Raw genomic sequence first — 22,585 nt, forward strand, 5'->3', positions numbered from 1 at the left:
GCCATTCCCCTGATCCCCCTGTCCCCAGCCATCTCCCGCTGTCCCCTCAATCCCCGGCTATCCCCGGCCATTCCCCTGATCCCCCTGTCCCCAGCCATCTCCCGCTGTCCCCTCAATCCCCGGCTATCCCCGGCCATTCCCCTGATCCCCCTGTCCCCAGCCATCTCCCGCTGTCCCCTCAATCCCCGGCTATCCCCGGCCATTCCCCTGATCCCCCTGTCCCCAGCCATCTCCCGCTGTCCCCTCGATCCCCGGCTATCCCTGGCCCTTCCCCCGTCCCCGCTGTCCCCGCCCTGTCACCGCCCATTGGCCGCCCGCCATCACCTGAGGGCCGCAGGAGCCGCTCCCCATTGGCCGGCGCGGGGCGGGCGGAGCGCGCTGATTGGTGGTCACCGCCGCCGCTCGGGTGCCGTGGCCCCGCCGCTTCCGTGCCGCGGGCGGCGCCGCGCCGGGATGAGCCGCGCTCCCCTATGGAGACCAAACGGGCCGACATCCCCAGCAGCGTCCTGGACGACCTATGCAGGTGCTGCCGTGCGGCGGGGGCGCTCCCGGGGCCTGCGGTGTGCCGCTGTTTTGGGGGGAGGACGGGGTGGGCGCCTTCCCCCGCGCGGTTCCCCGGCGGGGCGGGGGACCCGGGATGCGCGGGATGCCGCGGGGGTGGGGGGCGACCCGCGGAAATGGGCGGCTTGGGCCGTCCCGAGGCGGCGGGAAGCGGAAGGAAGGGGCTCGCCCCGCTCCCCCTGTGCCCGAGGCTCCGCCTTCCCGATGGATCCCGTCCTGGAAGGGCGGGAAGGCTGCCCGAGGCACCCCATGGACGCTGCGCGGAGCGGCGGGCAGGGGGCCGGGAGTGCGGGGGAGGCGGCAGGACTTTGTGTGCGGGGGTCTCCCGGCCGTGCCGTGGCCCGAGGAGGGGCGGTGTTGGCGCGGGTGGAGAAGAGCGAGAGCGGCGGTGGGGATGGAGCAGGGGGGGACCCGCCGCCCCGACGTCGGGATTCGAATGGAAGGGTGGCGGGGAGTCCCTTCAGCTGGTTTACCTCTGCTGAATGAGAATGTGCCAGCGGGGATAAGGGAAGAGCCCCGTGGGTACCCATCGGTGTGAAACTACCCTCTCCCGCTTGCCGCTACTTTCAGAGTGGAATAGTCACCTTTTCTTGTTCTAAGGGCTTTGCGTTTGAATTTTCATAAATGGTGGATCCTTTGTTCTTAGAAAGTTGGAAGGCACCTTTCCCTCTTACAGTCTCAACCTCTGATCATCTGCGGTGCAGCCCTTCAGGCTTTTTAATTTATCCATCATCCCCACAATGTGATGCCCCAAACTGGGTGTGATTTTTGTCTTGAAATAATTCTTCATCATCAAAGGGGAGCCCTCCTGAAGTATTTATCTACAAGCTGGAAAGGTTACTAGAGACAAAGGATTATTACTGTAATTACTACTTTCAAATGAGTGAAAATGTTTAAAAACGAGAATACCACAGGAAGGTAGGACCGCGTTGCTCAGGATTGTCTTGCACATGTCAGAGTTGGTGCTATGCAAGTAAATTTTAAATTCTCTAAGTCTGGCCTCTGTGTTTTCATTGCATCTGCTTTGGGCTCCCTACGCAGGGATGGAACTTGCCTTTTAGGTCCCTGCTCACATATGAAGTGGCGTTTAAGACTTTTCAGAAAGTCCAGGGGTAGCTGCAATGACTGTTAGTGTCACTTCTGTGGGGTAATTAGTAAAAGGGCACATGGATATTCAGATCTTACATTGTAATAGAGTGAGTCCCTTTGTCTTACTGTCTTTCTTTGAATTGCTCTCACCGTCTAGCTTTGAAATTGTGTTTTGTCTTAGAATTGTATGAGTGTAGTTAAGTGGTTGGCTAGAAATGGGTTATAAAAATAGCTGTAGTTTCCCCCATTTTTCAGTCTATATATGATATTAGTGGAAATTTTCGTAGAAAGAGCCAAGCAATTTTTCCTACTCAGTTACTGAGTGTTGTTAAATAACAAGTCACAGGTACCCATGTCATTTTTTCACCATACAGTCTTGTTGCTACTGAGTTGTTCTTTACTGAATAAAGAAGTGGAGGTGCAGAGATTTAATTTAGGTTTTCGGGTGTTCTTGATGCTCTCCCTTATGAACGAGTGCTGTTGCTCTATCCTTTGACTTCAGGACTGTCGTTGCTTATCTGTGCTCAGTAGCCAGATGCTCACCCAGCCATTCACTCTCCCTTTTCAGTAAGATCAGGGAGAAAATGGGATGGAAAACTTGTGGCTCAGGATGAGACAGGAATGTTGCTTATGTAAAGTTACCACCATGGGCAAATCAGATTTGTGTTGGGAAAAGTAAAGCTATCTTGTTGCCAGTTAAAATAGATTTGGATGGAGAGAAACAAAGGCAAAAAATTTAAACCCCTTCCCCTACATCCCTCTTTTGCCCAGGGGAAACTTCATGTCAACTTCATCCCATCATTCTCTACACTCTCCTTCTGAGCAGCTCAGGGGAATGGGGAATGGGGATTGTGGACAGTCCATAACACTTGTTGTCTGCTGCTCCCTCCTTCTAATGCTTTGCCCCTTAATCCAGTGTGGGATCAACCCTGTAGACTGAAGCTCTTTCAGGAAATACCCAAATGCCCCAGCACAGGATCCTCCACAGGCTGTAGGGTGAACATCTCTGCCACAAAGCATTTCCTCTCCCTCCTACTTCTCCAACATATGCATTTGCACTGCTATTTCGTGCTCTTTTTCTCTCTTCCTCTGCCTGTCTGGCATTTTTGTTCTTTCTGAAGTACATTTCCCTGGAGGCACCACCATCCTGGCTGCTGCCTTCAGCCGTGCCCTCCTGCAGTGTGTTCAGGACACGGCCCCTACACCGAGTACAGCCTCGAGGTGCCTGTTATCACCACTTCACTCTCTCCACCTAACTTAAAAGTTAACTTTTTTAATTAATGGGTTACTTTCTAATCGGCTTTGCTTTTGTTCCTCTAAGCCTTACACCTGGCATGTTCTTATTCCTCTTTGATACTATTGCATATTGTATCTTTATGGTAGTTTTATGTCCAACTGCTGTACTGCATATTAAAATAGACCTTTAAGTTTTTACCTTGTACCACAGCAGCTTTATATGTAAGGCTTTTTTTTCAGCACTCATAATTGAGCCTTCAAAAGAAATGAGCAGTTGGAGGTGGTATTGCCAATTAAAAATTGGGAAGTGGGAAAATATTGTTGTTGAAGTGAATAAGGTTGTTTATGTAAGGAAGAATCGTACAATGGTTTGGGTTGAAAGAGACCCTGGAGATGATCTAGTCCCAGTCCCCCTGCTGTGAGAGGGGACACTGTCTAGACCAAGTTGCTCATGACCCAATCCAGACTGTCCTTGAACACTTCCAGGGATGCAGCATCCATGACTTCTCTGGGCAACCTGTTCCAGTGCCTCACCACCCTCACATTAAAGACTTTTTCCTAATATCTAATCTAAACCTATTCTCTTTCAGTTTGAGCCCATTCTTCCTTGTCTTGTCATTAAATGCCTTTGCAAACAGCCTTTCCCCATCTTTCTTGTAGGCCCCCTTTAGGTACTGAAAGGTGCTATAAGGTCTCCCCTGAGCCTTCTCTTCTCCAGGCTGAACAGCCCCAGCTCTCTCAGCCTATCTTTGTAGGAAAGGTGCTCCATCCCTTTGATCATCTTCATGGTCCTCTGGATTTGCTGTAGCAGCTGCCCGTCTTTCCTGTGTTGGGACCCCAGAGTTGGACACAGCATTCCAAGTGGGATCTCACAATAGCAGAGCAGAGGGGGAGAATTACCTCCCTCAACCTGCTGCCCATGCTGCTTTTCATCATCAGAATGGTCTGTGAGCACACATGGCCACCTTGTGTAAAAATTCTTATCCACCAACACCCCCAAGTCCCTCTCCCCAGGGCTGCTCTCCATCCACTCTCTGTCCAGCCTGTATTTGTACTTGGGATTGTCCCAATCCAGGTGCAGGACCTTGCACTTGGCCCTGTTGAAATTCATGAGGTTTACACAGTTCCCTTTCAGGCCTGTCACGTTCTGTAGGGGTATCTGTTCAAAGACCTTTTACAGTGTGAAAATGGGATAATAAGGAGACGAGAAATCCAGGAACAAAGCACACAGGGACACAAACCCAATGGAGGAATGATTAGAGGAGGTGGGGTGAGAACCAAACTTGGCCACTGGCTGATAAGGGGGTGCGGGAATGTTCTTTCCAGCAAGTGTAGCCGAGCAGGGGGAAATATATTATAAAATAAAGAATAAAAAATATAAAACAATAAAAAAATATACAGACACAGACATAAGAAAACAGAAGTAGAGACAATGACAGGAAACAAACATGCTAATTACACTAATTGTAGAACTGTCAAGAAATCATCATAGGCACCACTTTCAGGAAGATCAGCCTGGCCTTTGGCTCTGAGGGGTCTGTAATCCTGGGGGAATTCCACACACTGGGCTGGTGGGAGTGCCACAGGGGAGGGGGAGCAGGGGAAGGCAGAAAGGGATGTAAGAGGGACTGGTTGTAAAACTGGGTGAGTTTGTGGCTGAGCCTTCTGCCCAAGTGTCACAGTCAGCTCTAACTCCCTCTACATCTTAGTGAAGATAATTTTCGCTCTGCATAATCTCACCCTCTGCCCCCTGTACACGTGTGCTGCAAGGATGGAGTGCCAGCTGCTGATGGGACTTGTGTGTGAGAGTGGATGATGTGTCAGTTGCTGGAGTGAGGGGAGATATCTCAGTGCCAGCTACTCATGAGGGTGGGGGTCTTGGCTTCCAGTGTTGGGTGGGAACAATGAGTGTCCTGGGCAACTTCTCTGGGGAAATTGTGTGGTGAGGTGAGTGGCAGCAGAGCACTGGCAGCTGCAGCAGGACCGTGGGTCACACAGCCCACCTGCCTGGCTGGTGTGGGGCTGTCTCCTCTTCCCCAAACCTCTTGTGCGTGTGAACTTACCAGCAAACTTCAAGCTGGACCCTCTGGTGGGTCAGGGAATGGTGTGATGGGTATGAAGGACTGGGATCTGGGCAGAGGAGGGTGGAAAGAGGGACCTGTGCTGGGACTTGAGGGGACCTGTGAGTGTGCCTTGTGAACCTGGTGAGTGTCAAGTGTGTGCCTGTGTGGGTGACCTTCTGCCTCTGTCTTTGACCACAGTGCAAATTTTGACATGCTGTAACAATTTTTACCTGTCAGATTTTAACTAAAGATACCTTAAATATTTCCAGCTCTAGCAATGATATTATGGGCTTTTGGAGTTTAGCTGGTGGTACTCAGGAGTTGAATGTAAAAGGTCTGTGTTAAATGGTTTAAGTTCAATGGGATGTATGACCTTACATTTCTAAAAAAGAAAGTTGTGCTTTTGATACAAATAGATAAACAAATAAAGCTTCCTCTGCTTAAGTAAAAGAAGCTGTTATACAGTACTTCCTAAACTTACATCTCAGGTACTCTGTGTGGCAATATCTGGGGTAAAGCATAATGTGACTTGAAAAAGAAACCAATTGTCCATGTTCTGTTTGAGACTAAGGAAATCAGTGGGATCGTATTGAATTTTAAAATATACATAAATTAATACTTTACTGTGTTTTTAAGTGAAAATACATAATCATGGTGAAGTTCTGTCCTAAAAAAAAAAAAGTGTGGAAATCTCTTATCAGAGTTTGCAGATATTCTTTACTGGACTTGTAAAAATGCTTTTTTTAATAATACAGACATTTATGTAGGTTGTCCTCACCCTCCCTGTTTTCACAGCAGTTGATTTACTTAGTTTAATGTAATTGGTATTTCTGAAAGAACATCGTAATCCATTTTCCTTCTTGACTTTATAAGTTGTGTTTTAATTTGTGAAAACCTTTTGCTGTCCTTGCAGAACATCAGGAGCATCTGGAGATCTGTTGGTATGGATTGGGAATTCTACTGTTGCAGTGTGCTTTTGTTGTTGGGTTCATGTAAGTCAATAGATTTGACTGGTCGTACTCTTTTTTTCTTTCCTGGCAGCCGATTCATTTTGCACATTCCAAGTGAAGAGAGAGACAATGCAATCAGAGTGTGTTTTCAGATTGAACTGGCTCATTGGTTTTATTTGGATTTCTACATGCAAAACACACCAGGATTACCTCAGTGTGGGATAAGAGACTTTGCTAAAGCTGATATCCTTTTTATTACTGTGATTGTTTTCTGTTTCAGTGGTAAAAGTGCAAACTGAATTTTGCTCACAATGTAAGTTTATATTGGTAAGTATGTGGTCTTACCTGTTCATTTTGTGGCACCCGAAAGGGTGCTAGAGAACTATGGAAAACTGGTAATTTCTGATCTTTGAGAATTTTTCCTCATGCTTACACTTCATGCTAGGTAGGTTTCAGTGGTGAGTTGTTGGGGCTCTTCAAACTGAACTCCTTGCTTTAATTGATTTTCAAGGTAATAGTGACATAAATGTTAAAGTAGCTGAAGGTGTTATGTGCTCCCCCAAGGGCAGTTGTTTGTATTTGTTGAAAGTTTCTGTTCTTGGGGGGAGGATGCATTTTTACTGAATTTGTATGGTTGACACCTGCTTTTTTGATTGCTTGCAAGGGCTGCTGGAATGTTTAGAAGTTATTGAAAAGTGTGTGGCTTTCATCCAGCAAGGGTTTTAGTTTTTCCATGCTTTTTTTCATGTGGGATTGGAATATTGCTTCTAAAATTCACGATACTATCTATGGTTTCACTACACAACTTACTTAACTGTTAGTTTGGTAATACAGACTTACCCTAAAACACTACAGCTTTTATTGTAACAATAAACTGTAAAAATATGATCGTGTTCTGTTGGCAGATATTATGCAGTTTTTTATATATTTTAAGCATGTTTTTACTTATAAATGTATTTTCAGACCAACAAAGTTCTAGTAATTAATTCTAGGCAGTACTGAAAAAATACAGTGTAAAGTATGTTGCGTGTTCGTTGCATCTGTCTGTCTCTAGGTCACATTTGCCAGAAATACTAGTTCTGCTGCAGTGCCACATTTCTAAGTACTCCGCTTTTTTATTGGTATTATAATATTTTTATAGTAGTCTAACATATGTAATATGTCATGTTAATACTTTTGTTAAGGACTTGTAGATTTGCTTTTAAAATTTTAGAGTTCTGTAGAGGTTATTCATGGTTTCTCTGCATGTGCTTTGGTAAAGTGTATTAAAATTTATATTTCTGTAACTTGATGCCATTAAAAATACTTTTCTTTGCCTAGTAAATACTGAAGTACAGGTTCTGTCCCATAGTCTTAAGAAATGATTGTGGGAAAACCTTATCCCCACTTACTTCAAGCACAAGTTGAAACTGTTTTTGTCTGTCTCATTTCAAAATGAAGAAAATGTGCTTAAGAATAATACATATTCAGAATAACTGTTGTGTGGATACTGTTTTATTTTAAATTAGGGGAGACCTTCCTTCAAACCAGCAGCTCTGTGCCATAATTTTCCTGTCTGTCTGTCTATCTATCTATCTATCTATCTATCTATCTATCTATCTATCTATCTATCTTATCTATCAATACATTATTTATTATCTATCTATCTGTCTGTCTGTCTATTTATGTAGGTAGGTAGGTAGTTAGTTAATTAGATTGGTTTGTATTGGAACTGCAAAATTTCTTGATGCTTTCTGACCTTTATCATTTAGTGCTGAATTATTAATAGGATTTTTTCCCTTCCAAGAGAATATATATTGAAAGCACTCAGCAGAGGGAGTGTGTTTATTCTAATTGTTGAGTGGGTATCATTTATGTCCCTGTGTGATTTGGAACTGGATGCTTTAGTTTATCTTCCTTAACGTGCTGCTGTACTCTTCAATCACTGCCCTTTTTTACTGCCTCAAGGTGAAGATGTACAAAAGGTTTTAGATGAATGGAAAGAATACAAAATGGGAGTGCCAACCTACGGTGCAATTATTCTTGATGAGACACTTGAAAATGTGAGTATGGAAATAGTTGTGAAGGACCAGAGGGAAGGATGGCATGTGCTGGCAGAAGTAATTTTTCCTTGTTTATAGTTTTCTTCTGGAGAAGTTTAAATTCCCTGTCAGTTTTGCAAAGATGTGACAGTTACTTGACACTGTTGATTGTGTCCAGAAATACAATATGTGAAATAGTAAACACACTTCTGCTTGGCTTTCCTTCTCAGTTTTGGGTTTTTTTTTTTTGTTTATTCTGAGTTCCAGGATCCTATAAAAATTTTCACAGTTCTTGCTAGAATGTAACAAACGTAGTGGGTTCCTTCCTTCAGGCTGAAGTATCCTTTTGGAGAACCAGGGGGTGGTGGAGGGAAAACATTTAAGAGGAATTGTTGAGAACATCTCTATGCTTGACACCTGGGTTCCCTTGTATTTTGCAGGTTCTTTTGGTTCAGGGCTATTTAGCCAAGTCAGGCTGGGGATTTCCAAAAGGGAAAGTGAACAAAGAAGAGGCTCCTCATGACTGTGCTGCTAGAGAGGTAAATTACATGTAATTCCTTTAAATTTAAGCTAAAAAGTGAAGTCTTGCTGAGATCAGGATGTATGTGTTAGATGAAAAGATGTTTTGCTTAGGAATCCTGTTATTGCAATCAGGTAAATAAATATTCTTGCAGTCATTTGCTGCTGTACCTTCTGGTACTTTTCTGAGTTCTGGAGCGATAATCAAGGTTGAGGTTATATAATAATTAAAAAAAATAAAGAAGAAGGAAAAATTCACCATAGTGTGTTTCAAATTGTTTTGCTCTAATGTACTAAGTGAAGTGAATTTATTTTTAAGTCTCCTCTGTGTTGCTGGGGAAATCTTACATACTTTATAGCTTTTGGAATATAAATTTCAAGGGTTACCATAACTGTAAAAAGGTAGAAGAATTAGAATTTAGTCTGTGTACACTGGACTGTGTAAAAAGGATAAGGAGTTGAGCTGAAGGTTTTATGATTGTACATAAGAATTGTGAAGAACTTTACTTTTCTAGTTTCCAGTGGTGCTGGAGCAAGAATCAATGTATGTGGGAAGTAAAATCTGAAAAATAAAATTTTCTGTAGTATTTATTGCTCCTGGAGACCAAGATATGTAGTGAAGCTGTGTATTAAAAATGGCATGTAAAGGAATATTACCTGTACAAAGTCAGTGTTCGTGTGACATCCAGTGTTTTTGAGAGAGAAAATTAAGGTGAGAGAAAGTATTATGATGCATTTAGTGTTCTTCACAGTTGGATTGAATCAGTATCTGGGAAATTTTGGATTTTTCTTTTTTCAAATATGCCTACCAAAGATAGACTGGGCAAAACTGCCTCAGGAGGGAGTGACACATAGTATTGCCTTCCTGTTTACTTCAGGTTATGCCCTCAATAAAGTGGGCACAGTTATATTGGAAAAAAAGGTCTTTTGATGGTGTTTTTAATTTGAACAATCGATTTTGATGTCACTGTTGCCCTGGTGCTTTCTCCCATCAAGTTGGATTGTCATTGTGGATAAACTGACAAATTCTTCAAGGCTTATATGTGGCCAGGAATTGGAGTGTCTGTAAAAACTGAAGTATATTTTTAAGTGCTTTCACTGAAGTCAGCACAGATCTAAAACCACAACCTGCACCTCTGTAAGAGGTCTTTGCTTGGCAGTGCCTGCACAGTTCAGTAGTATTTCAGAAGCTGGTGAGGACTAAACATATAAAATGAATGATTCTCTTGTTAAAAGAAGTTTTTGCAATGAATTCAGTTATATCATCTGGAAAGATCATTTAGGAAGGGAAAATATTGTTGTTAGCAGTGAAAGTATAGAGGAGAAATCTATCGTAATTGAAGCAATATGTGATGGGGTATTTTGTTTGTTTGTTTTTCCCCAAAATTGTGGTGTTCTCTGTGTAGTTAGGTGGGAAGATGGCTTGCTTTTTATTTTTGTGTAAGAGGGAAGGAAAGGAAGTGCTAATTTGAAGACAACCAATCAGTTGTTTGCCTTGTATTAAATCCTTCGTGTTTTTGTCATATTTGTCCGTATTTTTCTCCACATTTTCAGAAATGGAACTTAGAAGTGTTTTGCTGATACCAATGTATATAAATTGGTATTTTGCATGACATATTTTGAGTATTTCCTGCTATTCTCATTTTATATGCAGTCACCTGTTTTTATCTTTCATTATATATTTCCACAGTAGATGGGGATTGAGAAGAGGTTTTGCTGAAGTTCCTGTCCTTATTTCTTTATTCTAAATCTGTTTTTTAAAACATATAAGTGGGGACTTCTGCCTGTGAACTATTGGCAGTGGGGCTTCATAGCACTGGAGTTAATACCCAGTTCTATGAGTGCTCCTTTACATCCTGCATATTACACTGTCTGAGCAGAAATACCTTGCACAGTGGTATCAATCCTGCATGTTTTCTGAGTAGTTGTGTTACCTGTGGAGATTTTGAGGTCAAGGAAGTTTCTAAAAATGAGTATTTTCTTAGCAAGCTTAGTGGCATGATCTTCTTGAAGCTATCAGGTGTGTTTGAAATGATTCTTTTTTTTTATCATAAACATTGTCTAAAGTAAATATTTCTAAGGAAGACTTTGAGCAACATGATCTGAAACATGTACCTGCCTGTGGTAGGGGGTTGGAATAGATGGTCTTTGAAGGTCCCTTGAAACCCTGACTATTCTGTGAATCCATTATCCTTCACTGCAAGGCCATAAAATACACAAACAAAATGTTCTTTTAAAATGTCATTGTCTTTCTGGTAATCTGAAGATTACTAGACACTTTCTTTTTTTCTTTAGTGTAGCTGACCATGTGGGTTTAAGGGGTTTCTATAAATGTGCAGTTTGAATTTTGTAATAAAAATTTTCCTGCTTTATTGCTGGTGTTTGTTACCAATGTAAAAATGACTGTATGTGTTGGGGGTAGAAGGTTCTTACAGCTGAATGATTGTTGAAATGGGAAAAAAGGCAGTGAAATTAAACCTTGTAGAATCTGAGGATGTCTCTACTCCTCACATAGTATTTTTTGCTGTGAATAAGATTTCCATACATCCAGCAGCATGGGGGAGTAGCTAAAGACTGCCCATCCATAATAATAAATTGCTACATGAAGGTGTAATAAAGTTGTTTCAACTGTCATTACAGGTCTGATGCCTTAGAGAAATACAAAGCACTGAGGATCTTACATACTTTTTCTATTTTTGAGCATACATCTGTGTGTAAAGGCTTGTTTGTCCCAGGAGCTTTCATGGATGTATCTGAAAAGTGGTCATTCCTTCCCTTGTGATAACAAACTGTGAAAGGTTAACTCGGAATACACACGCTGATTTCATCTGTCTGCTTCTCAGGTGTTTGAAGAAACTGGGTTTGACATAAAAGATTATATCTGCAAAGAAGAGTACATCGAGCAGCGAATTAACGATCAGTTAGCACGGCTGTACATCATTCCAGGAGTTCCCAAGAACACAAAATTCAACCCCAAAACTAGAAGGGAAATTCGGGTATGTGTTACCCTGTTTGAATCTATCGGAACCTTGTGGAGCTTTATTTTAAAGTCAGCAGTCTGTAAAATAATGAAACTGCCAAGCAGAGTGAATATGTCAAATATTAGGTGCCAGTGGCATCTCTGCACTCCAGGGTCGTGTCAGCTTCTTGCAGCTTAACTGCAAAGACTGATACTTGACCATCTGTGTGACATCTCCATTCATCAGGAGAACAACATCAGAGCATGTTGTTAAACTATAATTCTCCACTTGTTTTCTTGTAGGTGGTGCATGTGTTTATTATTTCATGTTGTTCCAACTTACAGGTGGATATATAATTATGTATTCTTATCAAGATGTAATTAGTTGGTGATATGCAAAAGCCTCGGGGGGTCCCATGGTGTAATGGTGAGCACTCCGGACTCTGGATCACACAAGGTCGTGAGTTCGAGTCTCAGTGGAGACCGTACTGGGGAGTTAAATGCCTCTCTGCCATCCGATCCTGTCAGATCTGGGATGCTCAGCAGGGTCAGCCCCGCTCAGTACCAGGGGCTGTGACAGTTCCAAGGACTTCCCTGTCACTGTCCAAGCTCTCTTGGCCATGGCAGATGGACCTTGGGACTGAAATGGTGGGGCCAGTTCTGTGCACGCTGAGCCTCACTTAAAACATCCACTGCGCAGGCTGGAAGGGCACGTGGGGAGAGCCCTGCCCAAAGCTGCGTTCACGAAGTTTGGCCATACAATACATACATGCAAAAGCCTACATATCAGAAGGACAAACTAAGGATTGTGTTCTCTCCTTGATGGCTAATACAATCCAGATTTAAGGAACAGTATATTTTAAGGATGAGGTTGGGAAGGGGACAGAAAATGAGTATTATTTTGCATGGTTTATGTACCATAAGGCCTTTAAAAAGTATTGTGAAAGGGAAAGGCAAAGACTCAGGTAGCAGACTTTTTGGAAACTTTGTTCCTGATGTTTGTAATCTTTGAAGTTGGAATATTTTTCTTATGTGGCATTTCAGTTTAAAGCAGCTCTCCCTACATTTCCATGGAGATGGTGCTACTGAACAGGGCATCCAATGGGATGAAGTTCAACAAGGCCAAGTGCCAGGTCCTGCACTTTGGCCACAACAACCCCCTGCAGCACTACAGGCTGGGCACAGAGTGGCTGGAGAGCAGCCAGGCAGAAAGGGACCTTGGGGTACTAATTGACAGGAAGCTCAATATGAGCCAACAGTGTGGCCAAGAAGGCCAATGAGATCCTGTCCTGTATCAAAAATAGCGTGGCCAGCAGGACCAGGGCAGTGACCCTTCCCCTGTACTCTGTGTCGGTGAGGCCACACCTTGAGTACTGTATTCAGTTCTGGGGCTCTCAGTTCAGAAAGGATATTGAGATGCTGGAGTGAGTCCAGAGAAGAGCAACAATGCTGGTGAAGGGACTGAAGCACAAGCCCTATGGGGAGAGGCTGAGGGAGCTGGGGTTGTTTAGCCTGGAGAAGGCTCAGAGGTGACCTCAGCACTGTCTAGAACTACCTGAAGGGAAGTTCTGGCCAGGTGGGGGCTGGTCTCTTCTCCCAGGCACTCAGCAATAGGACAAGGGGGCACGGGCTCAAGCTCTGCCAGGGGAAATTTAAGTTGGATATCAGAAAAAAATTCTTTCCGGAGAGAGTACTCAGGCATTGGAATGGGCTGCCCAGAGAGGTGGTGGATTCACCATCCCTAGAGATTTTTAAACGCAGATTGGACGTGGTGCTGAGTGCCATGATCTGGTAAATGGACTGGAGTTGGACCAAGGGTTGGACTTGATGATCTCGAAGGTCTTTTCCAACCCAATCAATTCTATGATTCTATGATCTGGCTTTCTAAATAAGAAAAGGTACTTGCAGTTGACTGAACAGGACTTAATTTCTTGCATTAGAGACCTGTTTTTCAAAAACAAAGTAAGATTTAAGGAGTTTTTTAAATATCAGTAAATATCCCCATTTGTGGAACAGTGAACTATCTGCATGGGAATGATGAAGAGTTCTTGAAGAGTTTTGAAGCATTGTCTTCACCTGATCAAATACAACTGGTTGTGCCTTTTTGTATTCCCTGTAGGAATACACTGAAAACTTGATCACTTTGTAAATTATTTTCATAACATGCATCTGATCTGGACCTGGGGTTTTTGGACTAGATTCTGCAATAGGAAGTCTCATGTGGGTTCTTGTATATTGTCTATAGTCAGAATTCCTGAATTTGTTCCATGTTGTGCAAAGTTTTGGTAGTCGAAACTATCATGTATAAACTGTAACACAGGTCCCATCCTTTACCCATTTCTTTTTCCTTTTGTAACAAAACCTGAAACTTACTCTCAAACTAAATACCCTTCTTTCAGATAATTTTTGAACTAGTATTGGTGTTCTAGTATTGACAGCATTTTGTGTAAAAATGGCAAGAATAGTAATGGCTTTGAAAGTTAATCAAAGCCTCTACCTTTATTTATGGCATTCTGTGTGCAGTGATTTGGTTGGTTTGTTTATGAAACTGTTACACAGAATTTAGTTGCTGGTTAATACCTTTCGTATTTTAGGTGTGATGTCTTGCAATGAGTATGTACTGTACCAGCTGCTACTCTAGTGGCAATCAGAAGAATGACCCTGTTGTTTATTAACCTTTTGTGAAAATGTTAATTTAATGCCTGTTAATTTAAGTCTTCCATGGTAATTTTTTAATTAAGGGAAATAATTGTGGCTGTTACACATTTGTAACATTCTGTAAGGCTACAATAGTGCGTATTTTGATTTTATTTCTTATTTTTCTAGAATGTTGAGTGGTTTTCCATCAACAAATTACCATGCCACAGGAATGACATGACCCCCAAGTCCAAACTGGGTTTGGCACCAAACAAATTCTTTATGGCAATCCCCTTCATCAGGTATGTTTGACATGAGGGAAATGCTAGGCCAGGGTCTTTCAGACAATACTAATTCTTTAGATTTGTTTTAGTAAGTAGATTTTGTTGTACTTCTGGCTCACAGGCCATTGAGGGAATGGATTTCCCGAAGGAATGGAGATTCCTCAGATAGTGACTATGGTTTTTCATCTACAGGGAGCACACCCTCTAAGTCCAACTTGGAAAAAGCTAGGTAAGAACCAGGTCAGTTTAACACCTCTATATCCTTTCTATAAAGCATTGATCATCCAAAGCTGCCTGTCCTTTCTCTTTCTCCTGCGTAATCATGTTCCTGTAAGAGAATACGTTAATAAAAAAAAATATGCAGACTTATCTCATAGGACTGTAAATAGCATGAGAACTTAATAATGTTGTGATAAATAGGTGTCAGAACTAAGATAATTTCTTTAGTCTTGCTTATGGGAATCAAAAAAACCAGAAGGTAAAACTAGTAGATAACTTTCAGTGCTTCAAGTTCAGTGCTTTTGCCAGTTCTACTGAGGAAAAATAGGACTCACTAAACTAGGACTGTAAAGTACTGTCAGCAGTAGCTAGGTAGTCAAAACCTGTAAGGACCAGTAGGGGAACAAGTGCTGCTGGCTTTAGGTTTAGCTGGGTGAAAAGTGGCTGAGCAATTTAAAACCTCTGATTCCCTAAGAGAAAGCTCCAGTAATTCATGTCAGGTCAGCACCAACACTGAGAACAGCAGGACAAATACTAATATGGACCTGACCTTTTGTCTGTGGAGAACACAGGTTTCCTACCAGTAGGTAAAGTAAAGTTGGGTAAATGCACTGAGCATTATTAGTTTCCATACTTAGGTAACTTAAGCCTGTCTTCCAGATTGTTCTTAAAAAGTGGAAAATTCTTTCAGATTCGTCTTCTGCTATCAGTAGCTTTGAAGTTGTGTTGTAAACTCTTTGTTTTCCTGTACTAGATCCAAACTTCGCTGTAGTCAGCAGGTGCTCACAGATGGCTTTTCAGGAGAGCAGTGTGTGAAGTCAAAACAGGTACAGAAGCCATGTAATCATCCTGAGGCATCTGAAGTTTTGAAAGTAAAGGTGGGTTGTTCCTTAGGCAAACATGCATCTGGACTTCTTAAAACAGATGTCTTTGTTCATAAGGGTTCCTCTCTAGAATGAAAACAGTGAATGTTGTCACTACAGGATGCAAAAGTAGAAACATAATGTGGGGAGTACTCTTGGGAATTCAGATTTATCTCAGATTAGAGGTGGTAGATATCAAGTAGTAGTCGTGTTGTTTTAGGTATAGATAGTAATTACTACTTGCCATTTTGGTGTCTTCCACGCACCATTTTTAAATATTTTGTGTACTTCCAGTACATATGAGTGCATGGGAACTCACTGAACTGAATTTATTGTGTAATAGTTCAGTAATAGTGCAAGAGAGGCTGAGTAAGAGCTGATGACTCTAACTTGAGTGTGTCTTTGGTTAATTTTGGTGTGCTTCACTTTGTCTACAAAAGAAACTGTATACACCTTTTGGAGTTATTTGGAGGGAAGTTTTAGCTAGTAAGAGGGAGGTGTCAGTGCAAAGATGTTCAATGCTGCCATTTAAACTCTTCTCTCTACTAATTTTGGACTTAATCACAGAGTCAGAACTTGAGGAACAATGGCAGAAAGCAATATCAAGACACTTCCAGCCAAAAGAAACGAACAAATGGAGTCCACAGTCAAGTAGTTAAGCAAAACCATACTGTGGTAAGCAACTTGCCTTTGCTGTCTCATTAACAGGTTTCAGTAATGCTTAATAAACCTCCAAGCCAATGTCCTGCTGAAAGACAATAGAGTGCATATCTATCAAAAGTATATTTTATCAGAGTACTGGATAGGTATTTGTAGATGTATGACATTTCTTACCTTGTGTGCATATAGACAGGCATGCTAAATTTCAAAGTTTGCATTTTGGAAGTAAGTAATTTTAGCTTTTGGAATTTGTCAGTTGTTTCAGTACACAATCCCTCAGCTTTCCAGGTTCTTGTAATAGCCTACTGCAGTGTGTAGCAATAACTCAGTGTAGTACATGTCTTATTTTTTCATGTGTGGTGTATTGTAGGCAGGGGCTTTTGCTGTGCAGCACTTAGATAGAAAGTGGTAATGCATATGCTTATTATTTCCCTTCTCTCTGGCAAAAATATTGAGATGCAGTCTTGGCTTGGACACCAGAATTTCATATAATTTTTTTAAACATACAGTAGAATTACAGCAGTTTGTAAATTCCAGTATGATGTTCTTGGTTTGTTAATTTCCCTCACAGTAACTAATTGTATTTTGTCCCTGCAGTTCTGCTGACTGGGAGAAGGCTCAATGAGCTGTACTCTCCTTTTTTAATAGAATGTGGTTTTGCTTCTCTGTTCTCTGTGGCTCTTCAGTTCTACTTTGCTGTCTCTTATGCAGCATTGAGCCCAGTTCTCTGTGCAGCTCAGCTGGCTTGTCCAGGCTTTAGTTTTTCTTGTTTACAGACTGTAAACTAAATTCTTGCCATTCTGACAAGTGGTTATTGCCTTTTCTCTATTACTTGCATAAACATGCAAAAACTGTAAAACTCTCATCCTGTAAAATCCTCACTGCAGCAAGAAATGGTTAGTTGTGTTTGAGTATGAGAGTAAAAGAATGAAAAGTCAAAGAATTGACTGCCCAGAGATTTATATGGGTATTAAAAAACTGCTGTGGTAATCTGTAGGATCTTCATGGAAACAAGTAGAACTAGTAATGCTCCACAGTTACTTTGTAGGCTCTGTACTTTTCTAAATACTTTGTATTTCTATTTCTTTTGCATATTCATGAGTGTCAGTCTTTCAAAGTTTAAATATTTTGTGTCTATTGATAATATCCTGATGCAATTTGAAAGCCAGAGAACTCATCATTCGCAGGAAGTGCAAAGGGTCTTATTTTTTTCCTGTCTGCGTACTTATAGCAGCATACCTGGGGCTAAAACAACTCTTCCCTGGAGAGTTTGTGTGTCTGAGCATGTTGATTTAGTTTGGAGTAGCAGCATGTTTCCAAATAGATTCCCCTCTTTCTTTGGAACAAGCCAATTGAAGAGTGGGCTTCTGCATGTGCACCTTTGGTTCCACACCATCATATGTGCAAGACCCTTCCATCTTAAAACAGTTAGAAAGCATTCAAAGTCTTCCCCTAAAAAATTAAAAAAATTATTTGTTGATTGTTGAAAGGTTGCATGCTTCTGAAAGACTTGCAGGCTTGTAGCACACTTGCTAAAGTAACATGGCAGAATTTGTGCAGAATTAAAAGTAAGATAATTTGCACATGAGGAGGTCTGTCAAAGCAAATATACCCAGTATGCCCTTTAGCTGATACTTAAACTATACCCCTAAGAAAAAGAATGCTGTTTCATTATTGAATAATGTATGGCCATTCTCTTAATTAGAAATGTGAAAGAAAGCTTAATCCAAGAAGACTTCAAGATAACTTTGATACAGGCAAGTATTGGTTTTTTGTTGTTTTGGTTTCATTTTTTTAATGAAAAATATGCTGTTTTGTGTTGATTTTGCAATTCTTCTCCTTGATTATTCAGACTGTCTGATAATAGCAAGTGGCTGAGTAATAAGTAGCTGAAAGCTGGTTTAGGAAAATAGCCTCCGAGTCAACACAGTGCTGGTAATGGAGTGTTGGTTCAAGGCTTTCTATCCTGCTAGTAATAAGCTGCAGGAGAGTGCACACAGATTGTTACTTACTGCTCAGAAAATAGTGCCATATTTCTTTCCTCCTTATTAAAAAATGACTTGTGAAAGAGTATTATATGGGTAAAACTGGCCATTGGAAGTGTTCCCAGATTGCAGTGACTTTTAAGATTTATTCTAGCCACTAAATAACTTGTAAATGTTGTTGTTTGAGTTATCTTCTGTTTATGACCAAATATACAGGTTTTGTTATTAATTGAATAGACATTTCAGATATGGCTTTTTGTTGTTATTGACACTTTTATTGATAACTACCTGTTTAAATTTGGTTTCATTTTTTTACTTAAAGCAGAAGCAGCATATGAGATGTGTTGCTCCAGTGAAGACCCACTGCCAGAACACGTAGAGGGATATTCTATGGCATCCAATGAGCATGACCAACCTATTTTTTCATCAAGAGCTTTCCTGAACTTCAAGTTCGACAGTGATGTCATCATGAAGAATTTTGACCTCTGACGGCAAACTTATGAGGAATAAAAATCAGACTTGCCTGTTGCGATGGAGAGAGTTTCTTATCCAGCCTTACTCTTTCTCAGGAGTTTTTTGTTTTGTTTTGTTTATTTGTTTTTAAATGCAATGCAGGGACTGACTGGTGGTTTGGAAGGGTTTGTGCTCTTTGCAGGATGGGAGTGGCATAGTCAAGTGTTGCACTTTAAATGCAGTATAGCCTTTGTCCACAAAAGTACCTTTCCAATGTTCAGATTATGTGTTCCTAGCTGTGCATTAGAGGGCATTCATTTAACTTGTGTTTTATTTTTTGATGATTTTTCCATTTTTTATTTTAAGTTGCTGTGTGTTTTGTAGAATGTCATTGACTTTTTTTATAACTGTTGGAGTGTACCAGCTTGCTAAACTGCTCTGGTGTAAATTATTGGACTTGTTAGTCATTATTTTGTAGTACATTGCAATATTATGCAGTGGCAACGAAACCGATTCTCAGAGGACTCCTGTCCTAGTGATTTTGAAACCAAGTTGCACATTTCAAATGTAGCCTCAGCCTGTCATCCTTCCTCTGTACTGATTGCTTGCCTGAAATACCTTCCCTCCTTCACTCTGATAGTTTCTGTTGACTGGCAGTCATTCGTACTTGGAGTCAACTCTGTAATGTGTTGACTTCTTGTACCTATTCTTCCTTGGTCTTTGGAAATCATACACAAACTGGGTAGAACTTAACCCTTCGAAGTGTCCATCTTCAACTCTTGGGCACTTTCCCTGGCTGCATGAGAAGAAGCTACAGTGTTCTGTGTTACCCTTGTTGCAGCTGCTTTCAAAAGAAGAAAAGCTTAGACTTTGTTTGTGAGAGGTTACCTGTGTAGAATTTATACTGAATATAAATAGGTCTTGCTGAGGAGGAAGGCAGGTGCATGGATAATAGAGGCATTGTGTGGCACTGAACAGCTTAATCAGGCTTCCAATAACTATTCCAGGGGTGTTCAGTATTGTGTTCTGTGCTGTTGTCCTCAGATCTCTTGTGTAGTGTATCTGCTCTGTATATATCCAGTAGTATTGAATTGCACTTGCAGTTAGCATTTAAATTATCTAGCCTCAGTCATTTTTAGCTACAGTACTTTCTTGGGAAAAACTTCAAAGATGGAGTGGGTGTGGAGGGCAGGAACAAAAACAATGAGAGCTGAGGTGATGAACTGTTACATCACCTTCAAGTTAATGGGTTTCAAGCATGTGGTTTGCAGTTGAGAGAAATGCACTGAAATAATTTGTCACAGCAGCTTGTGATAGCAAGCACGTCCCAGATTTAAAAACGGACTTTTCTCTAGAATAGAGGTGATTCATTGTTAACTTCATAGGTTGAATGAACTACACCCTTGTTGTGTGTGCTCATGCACTGAGTTTTTATGCAACTCATGCGTCATCCAGAACCAAAATCCTTGTCTTCCTTCAACCACCCTACTTACTTCATCTCTCTACCTGATCTGTTACCTAGTGCTTTTTCTCAGAAATAGCTTTAGACCTTTTTCCTGGTTTATTCACCTGCCCTGGCACCAGGTGACTTGGAACTCTAATGCTGTAGTAATTTTGGCCATGAGAGTGCTCCACTTCTGTATCAGCCAACAGGAGAAAGGGACTACAGCATTTCCTCCTTCTGGAGGGCAAGGGTTCTGAGGGCTTTGTTTTTCAAGACCAAATTGTGAAATAGCTCAATCTAGCTTTGACTTTCTTTTTTTTTTTTTAAGAAGCAGTAAATGATACAGAACAGTAATTGAGAAGGTGGGATAATGCTGAAGGTGGTTATGTTACTCAGCTTCAGGTGAAAACTAATCTTCAGTTACTTCTTTAGTGCTTCTTTAGTTGCTTTCCCAGCAAAAGTGCCTTTACTCATGGTGAGGCAGAAGTTTGTATTTGTATCCTGAGGCTGCTACTGCCTGTGGAGTAAATAGGACTCTCCTAAGGCATAATTAAATATCAGGCTGTGGAAATCTTTTTATAAATAAGTTGACTTTTCAGATAAATCAGTTATAGTTCATTTAGTGCTCTGTGAAATAATGGGGATGTTGATGAAACAGTGAACTTGGAGCATTTGTCATCTGTTTGGGAAGCCCTGTCCCAGACAAGAGGAAGTCTCTAGAACAATGGAAGCATGTCCTATGAATGGGAGATGCTGGCTGCCCTCTGTTTACTGTGTCATTTTTTTCTTCTTAGTGAAAGGTTGGTTCACTATAGGAGGCACTGGTTGCTTCATTAAGCAACCCAAAGTGGGGCTTATACATGTCATGATTTTAGGAAATCTAGCCTTAATGTGAGTTGCAAATAAATGTGATAAATATGCAATAACTTCTTTGTATAAGGGTACTGTTTCTTGTAGTAACATTGCTTTCTGCTTTCTCAGTAAGGTTTTCTAAAACTATGTTAAGTGTGGTGGCATGTGACCTGCCCAGTGAGTTCCATCATGCCCTGCACTGTGAACATTTTGTTTACTATCTTTATTTCACCATCCTTTCATAATTGTATTTCTAAGTTTAGAAGTACTGTTTACATTCTCTTCCGTAAAACTGAAGAAATAGGAAGTGACATCTAGGCTTTTAGTTCTGTGAGTTTTTACTTTATGGGAGCCAGACAGAGAGAAACAAGTAACTGTTTGCATGTCAGACTCAAGAGCTGGTGTCAAGGTACTCAAAAAACAGATTATGTCAATTTGAGAGTGCTTGTGTGTTAGGGGTTATTCTGGTAATGGACAGTCAGTGTTCTTGAAACTGAAGAACTTGTGAAACAAACAAACATCTAACAAAAAAATGTAGAGATGTGTGGTGCTGGGAATCTCATATTAGTTTGCAGTTTCTAGTACTACATAAACTCCCTGCTTTAGCATGAGGTTTTTAGTGTCTCCCCTTCACAGAATGCTCTGTTAATTTGGCCTCAGACTGAAGAGTGGTCTGCCCAACTGAGTGACATGTTCTGTCCTGATGTGCTAATAACTTCAACTCCATGATGTACATCCACCATCCAGCTTTTGGAATTAGCTGTGTGTTACATGGTTTGAAGTCTGGCAGCAGTGGTCATGGGAAGAAGAGGGGAAATAGCTTTGTTTATTGCACAATCAAACTATTTTTTTTAACACAAAGTAAATTCTTTAGACCAAACTTCCATGAATATTTTCTAATAAAATGTTGGGCCTAGTCTCTGTTCCAGGCATCTGTGCTGTGCTCCAAACTTCATGAATTAATTTGCTAATTTTGGAACAATACTTAGTGTGTTTTTCCTTTACCTGCCTGTGGCTGTTACAGATGTAACAGTTCCTTTCAAAAATAAGGCAGCCTTTGAGTCTGGCTATTCGTAACCTAAGTTTGTACTTTCAGATAAGGAATTATATTTTTTCAGTCTTTACTTTCTGTAGTAGATTTGCTTTTGCACTCATGTCACTCTGGTGTGAAGAGCAAGAGTCTACATCAAAAATCCAAGCTCTAATCCTGTGGTGCAAGACAGCACTGCTGCTCCATGGGTGACTGGCTGCCCAGTTGTGGGGTCAGTGGACTTCTTAATCAGATACCTGGGGTTTTTATAAATTCTGAGTAACAGGTTTTTCTTCCATATGTAAAGTCAGGTGCCTTCATGTTTTAAGTTAGGTGGTTATACCTTTAAATGTGTTGCGAAGCTCATAATTATTGAGAATTGGTAGAATAGTCTCTCTTGTTGATTTAATTTCTGTAAATAAACCAATTTTAAGTCTTGCACTGTAAATGTCAAATAATCTGGTGCTTATACACAAATTGTTTTTGTTATTACAACATTTTAGCTTTGGAAAAGACCAAAATTATTTAAGATACGGTAAATTTCTACAAACTAACTGAAGGTGCTTTTACAGTAAATTGGACTTGGAAATGTCACTATTCTTCCATAATAGGTTTTTATGCTTATGCATTTATAGCAATAGTGTAGTTTCAAGAACAAAAGTAGACTAAATGCTAGTATTTGCACTGTTCTTAATCCTATATGTAAGCACTGATAGATGCAATAGGATTTGTGCTGTGTGTGCATTTCACCCATGTATAT

The 22,585-nt window shown here is 41.0% G+C and overlaps 1 protein-coding gene across 2 annotated transcripts; it reads left to right on the top strand.

Moving 5' to 3' along the window:
- Nucleotides 1–436: 436 nt before the first annotated feature.
- DCP2 (decapping mRNA 2) lies at nucleotides 437–22,263 on the top strand. 2 transcript variants are annotated; one of them, XM_071581090.1, is made up of 11 exons: nucleotides 437–523; nucleotides 5,991–6,142; nucleotides 7,814–7,941; nucleotides 8,361–8,459; nucleotides 11,283–11,435; nucleotides 14,225–14,337; nucleotides 14,441–14,548; nucleotides 15,293–15,416; nucleotides 15,969–16,076; nucleotides 17,767–17,818; nucleotides 18,369–22,263. In XM_071581090.1, exons 1-11 carry the CDS (start codon nucleotides 471–473, stop codon nucleotides 18,533–18,535), a joined length of 1,257 nt encoding a protein of 418 aa, XP_071437191.1. In that variant the 5' UTR covers nucleotides 437–470; the 3' UTR covers nucleotides 18,536–22,263. The 2 variants fall into 2 exon arrangements, with proteins under 2 accessions (XP_071437191.1, XP_071437192.1); XM_071581091.1 differs by having other exon boundaries at nucleotides 18,372–22,263.
- Nucleotides 22,264–22,585: the final 322 nt, after the last annotated feature.

The sequence above is a fragment of the Pithys albifrons genome, chromosome Z, assembly GCF_047495875.1.
Source record: "Pithys albifrons albifrons isolate INPA30051 chromosome Z, PitAlb_v1, whole genome shotgun sequence".
Taxonomy (NCBI): Eukaryota; Metazoa; Chordata; class Aves; order Passeriformes; family Thamnophilidae; genus Pithys; species Pithys albifrons.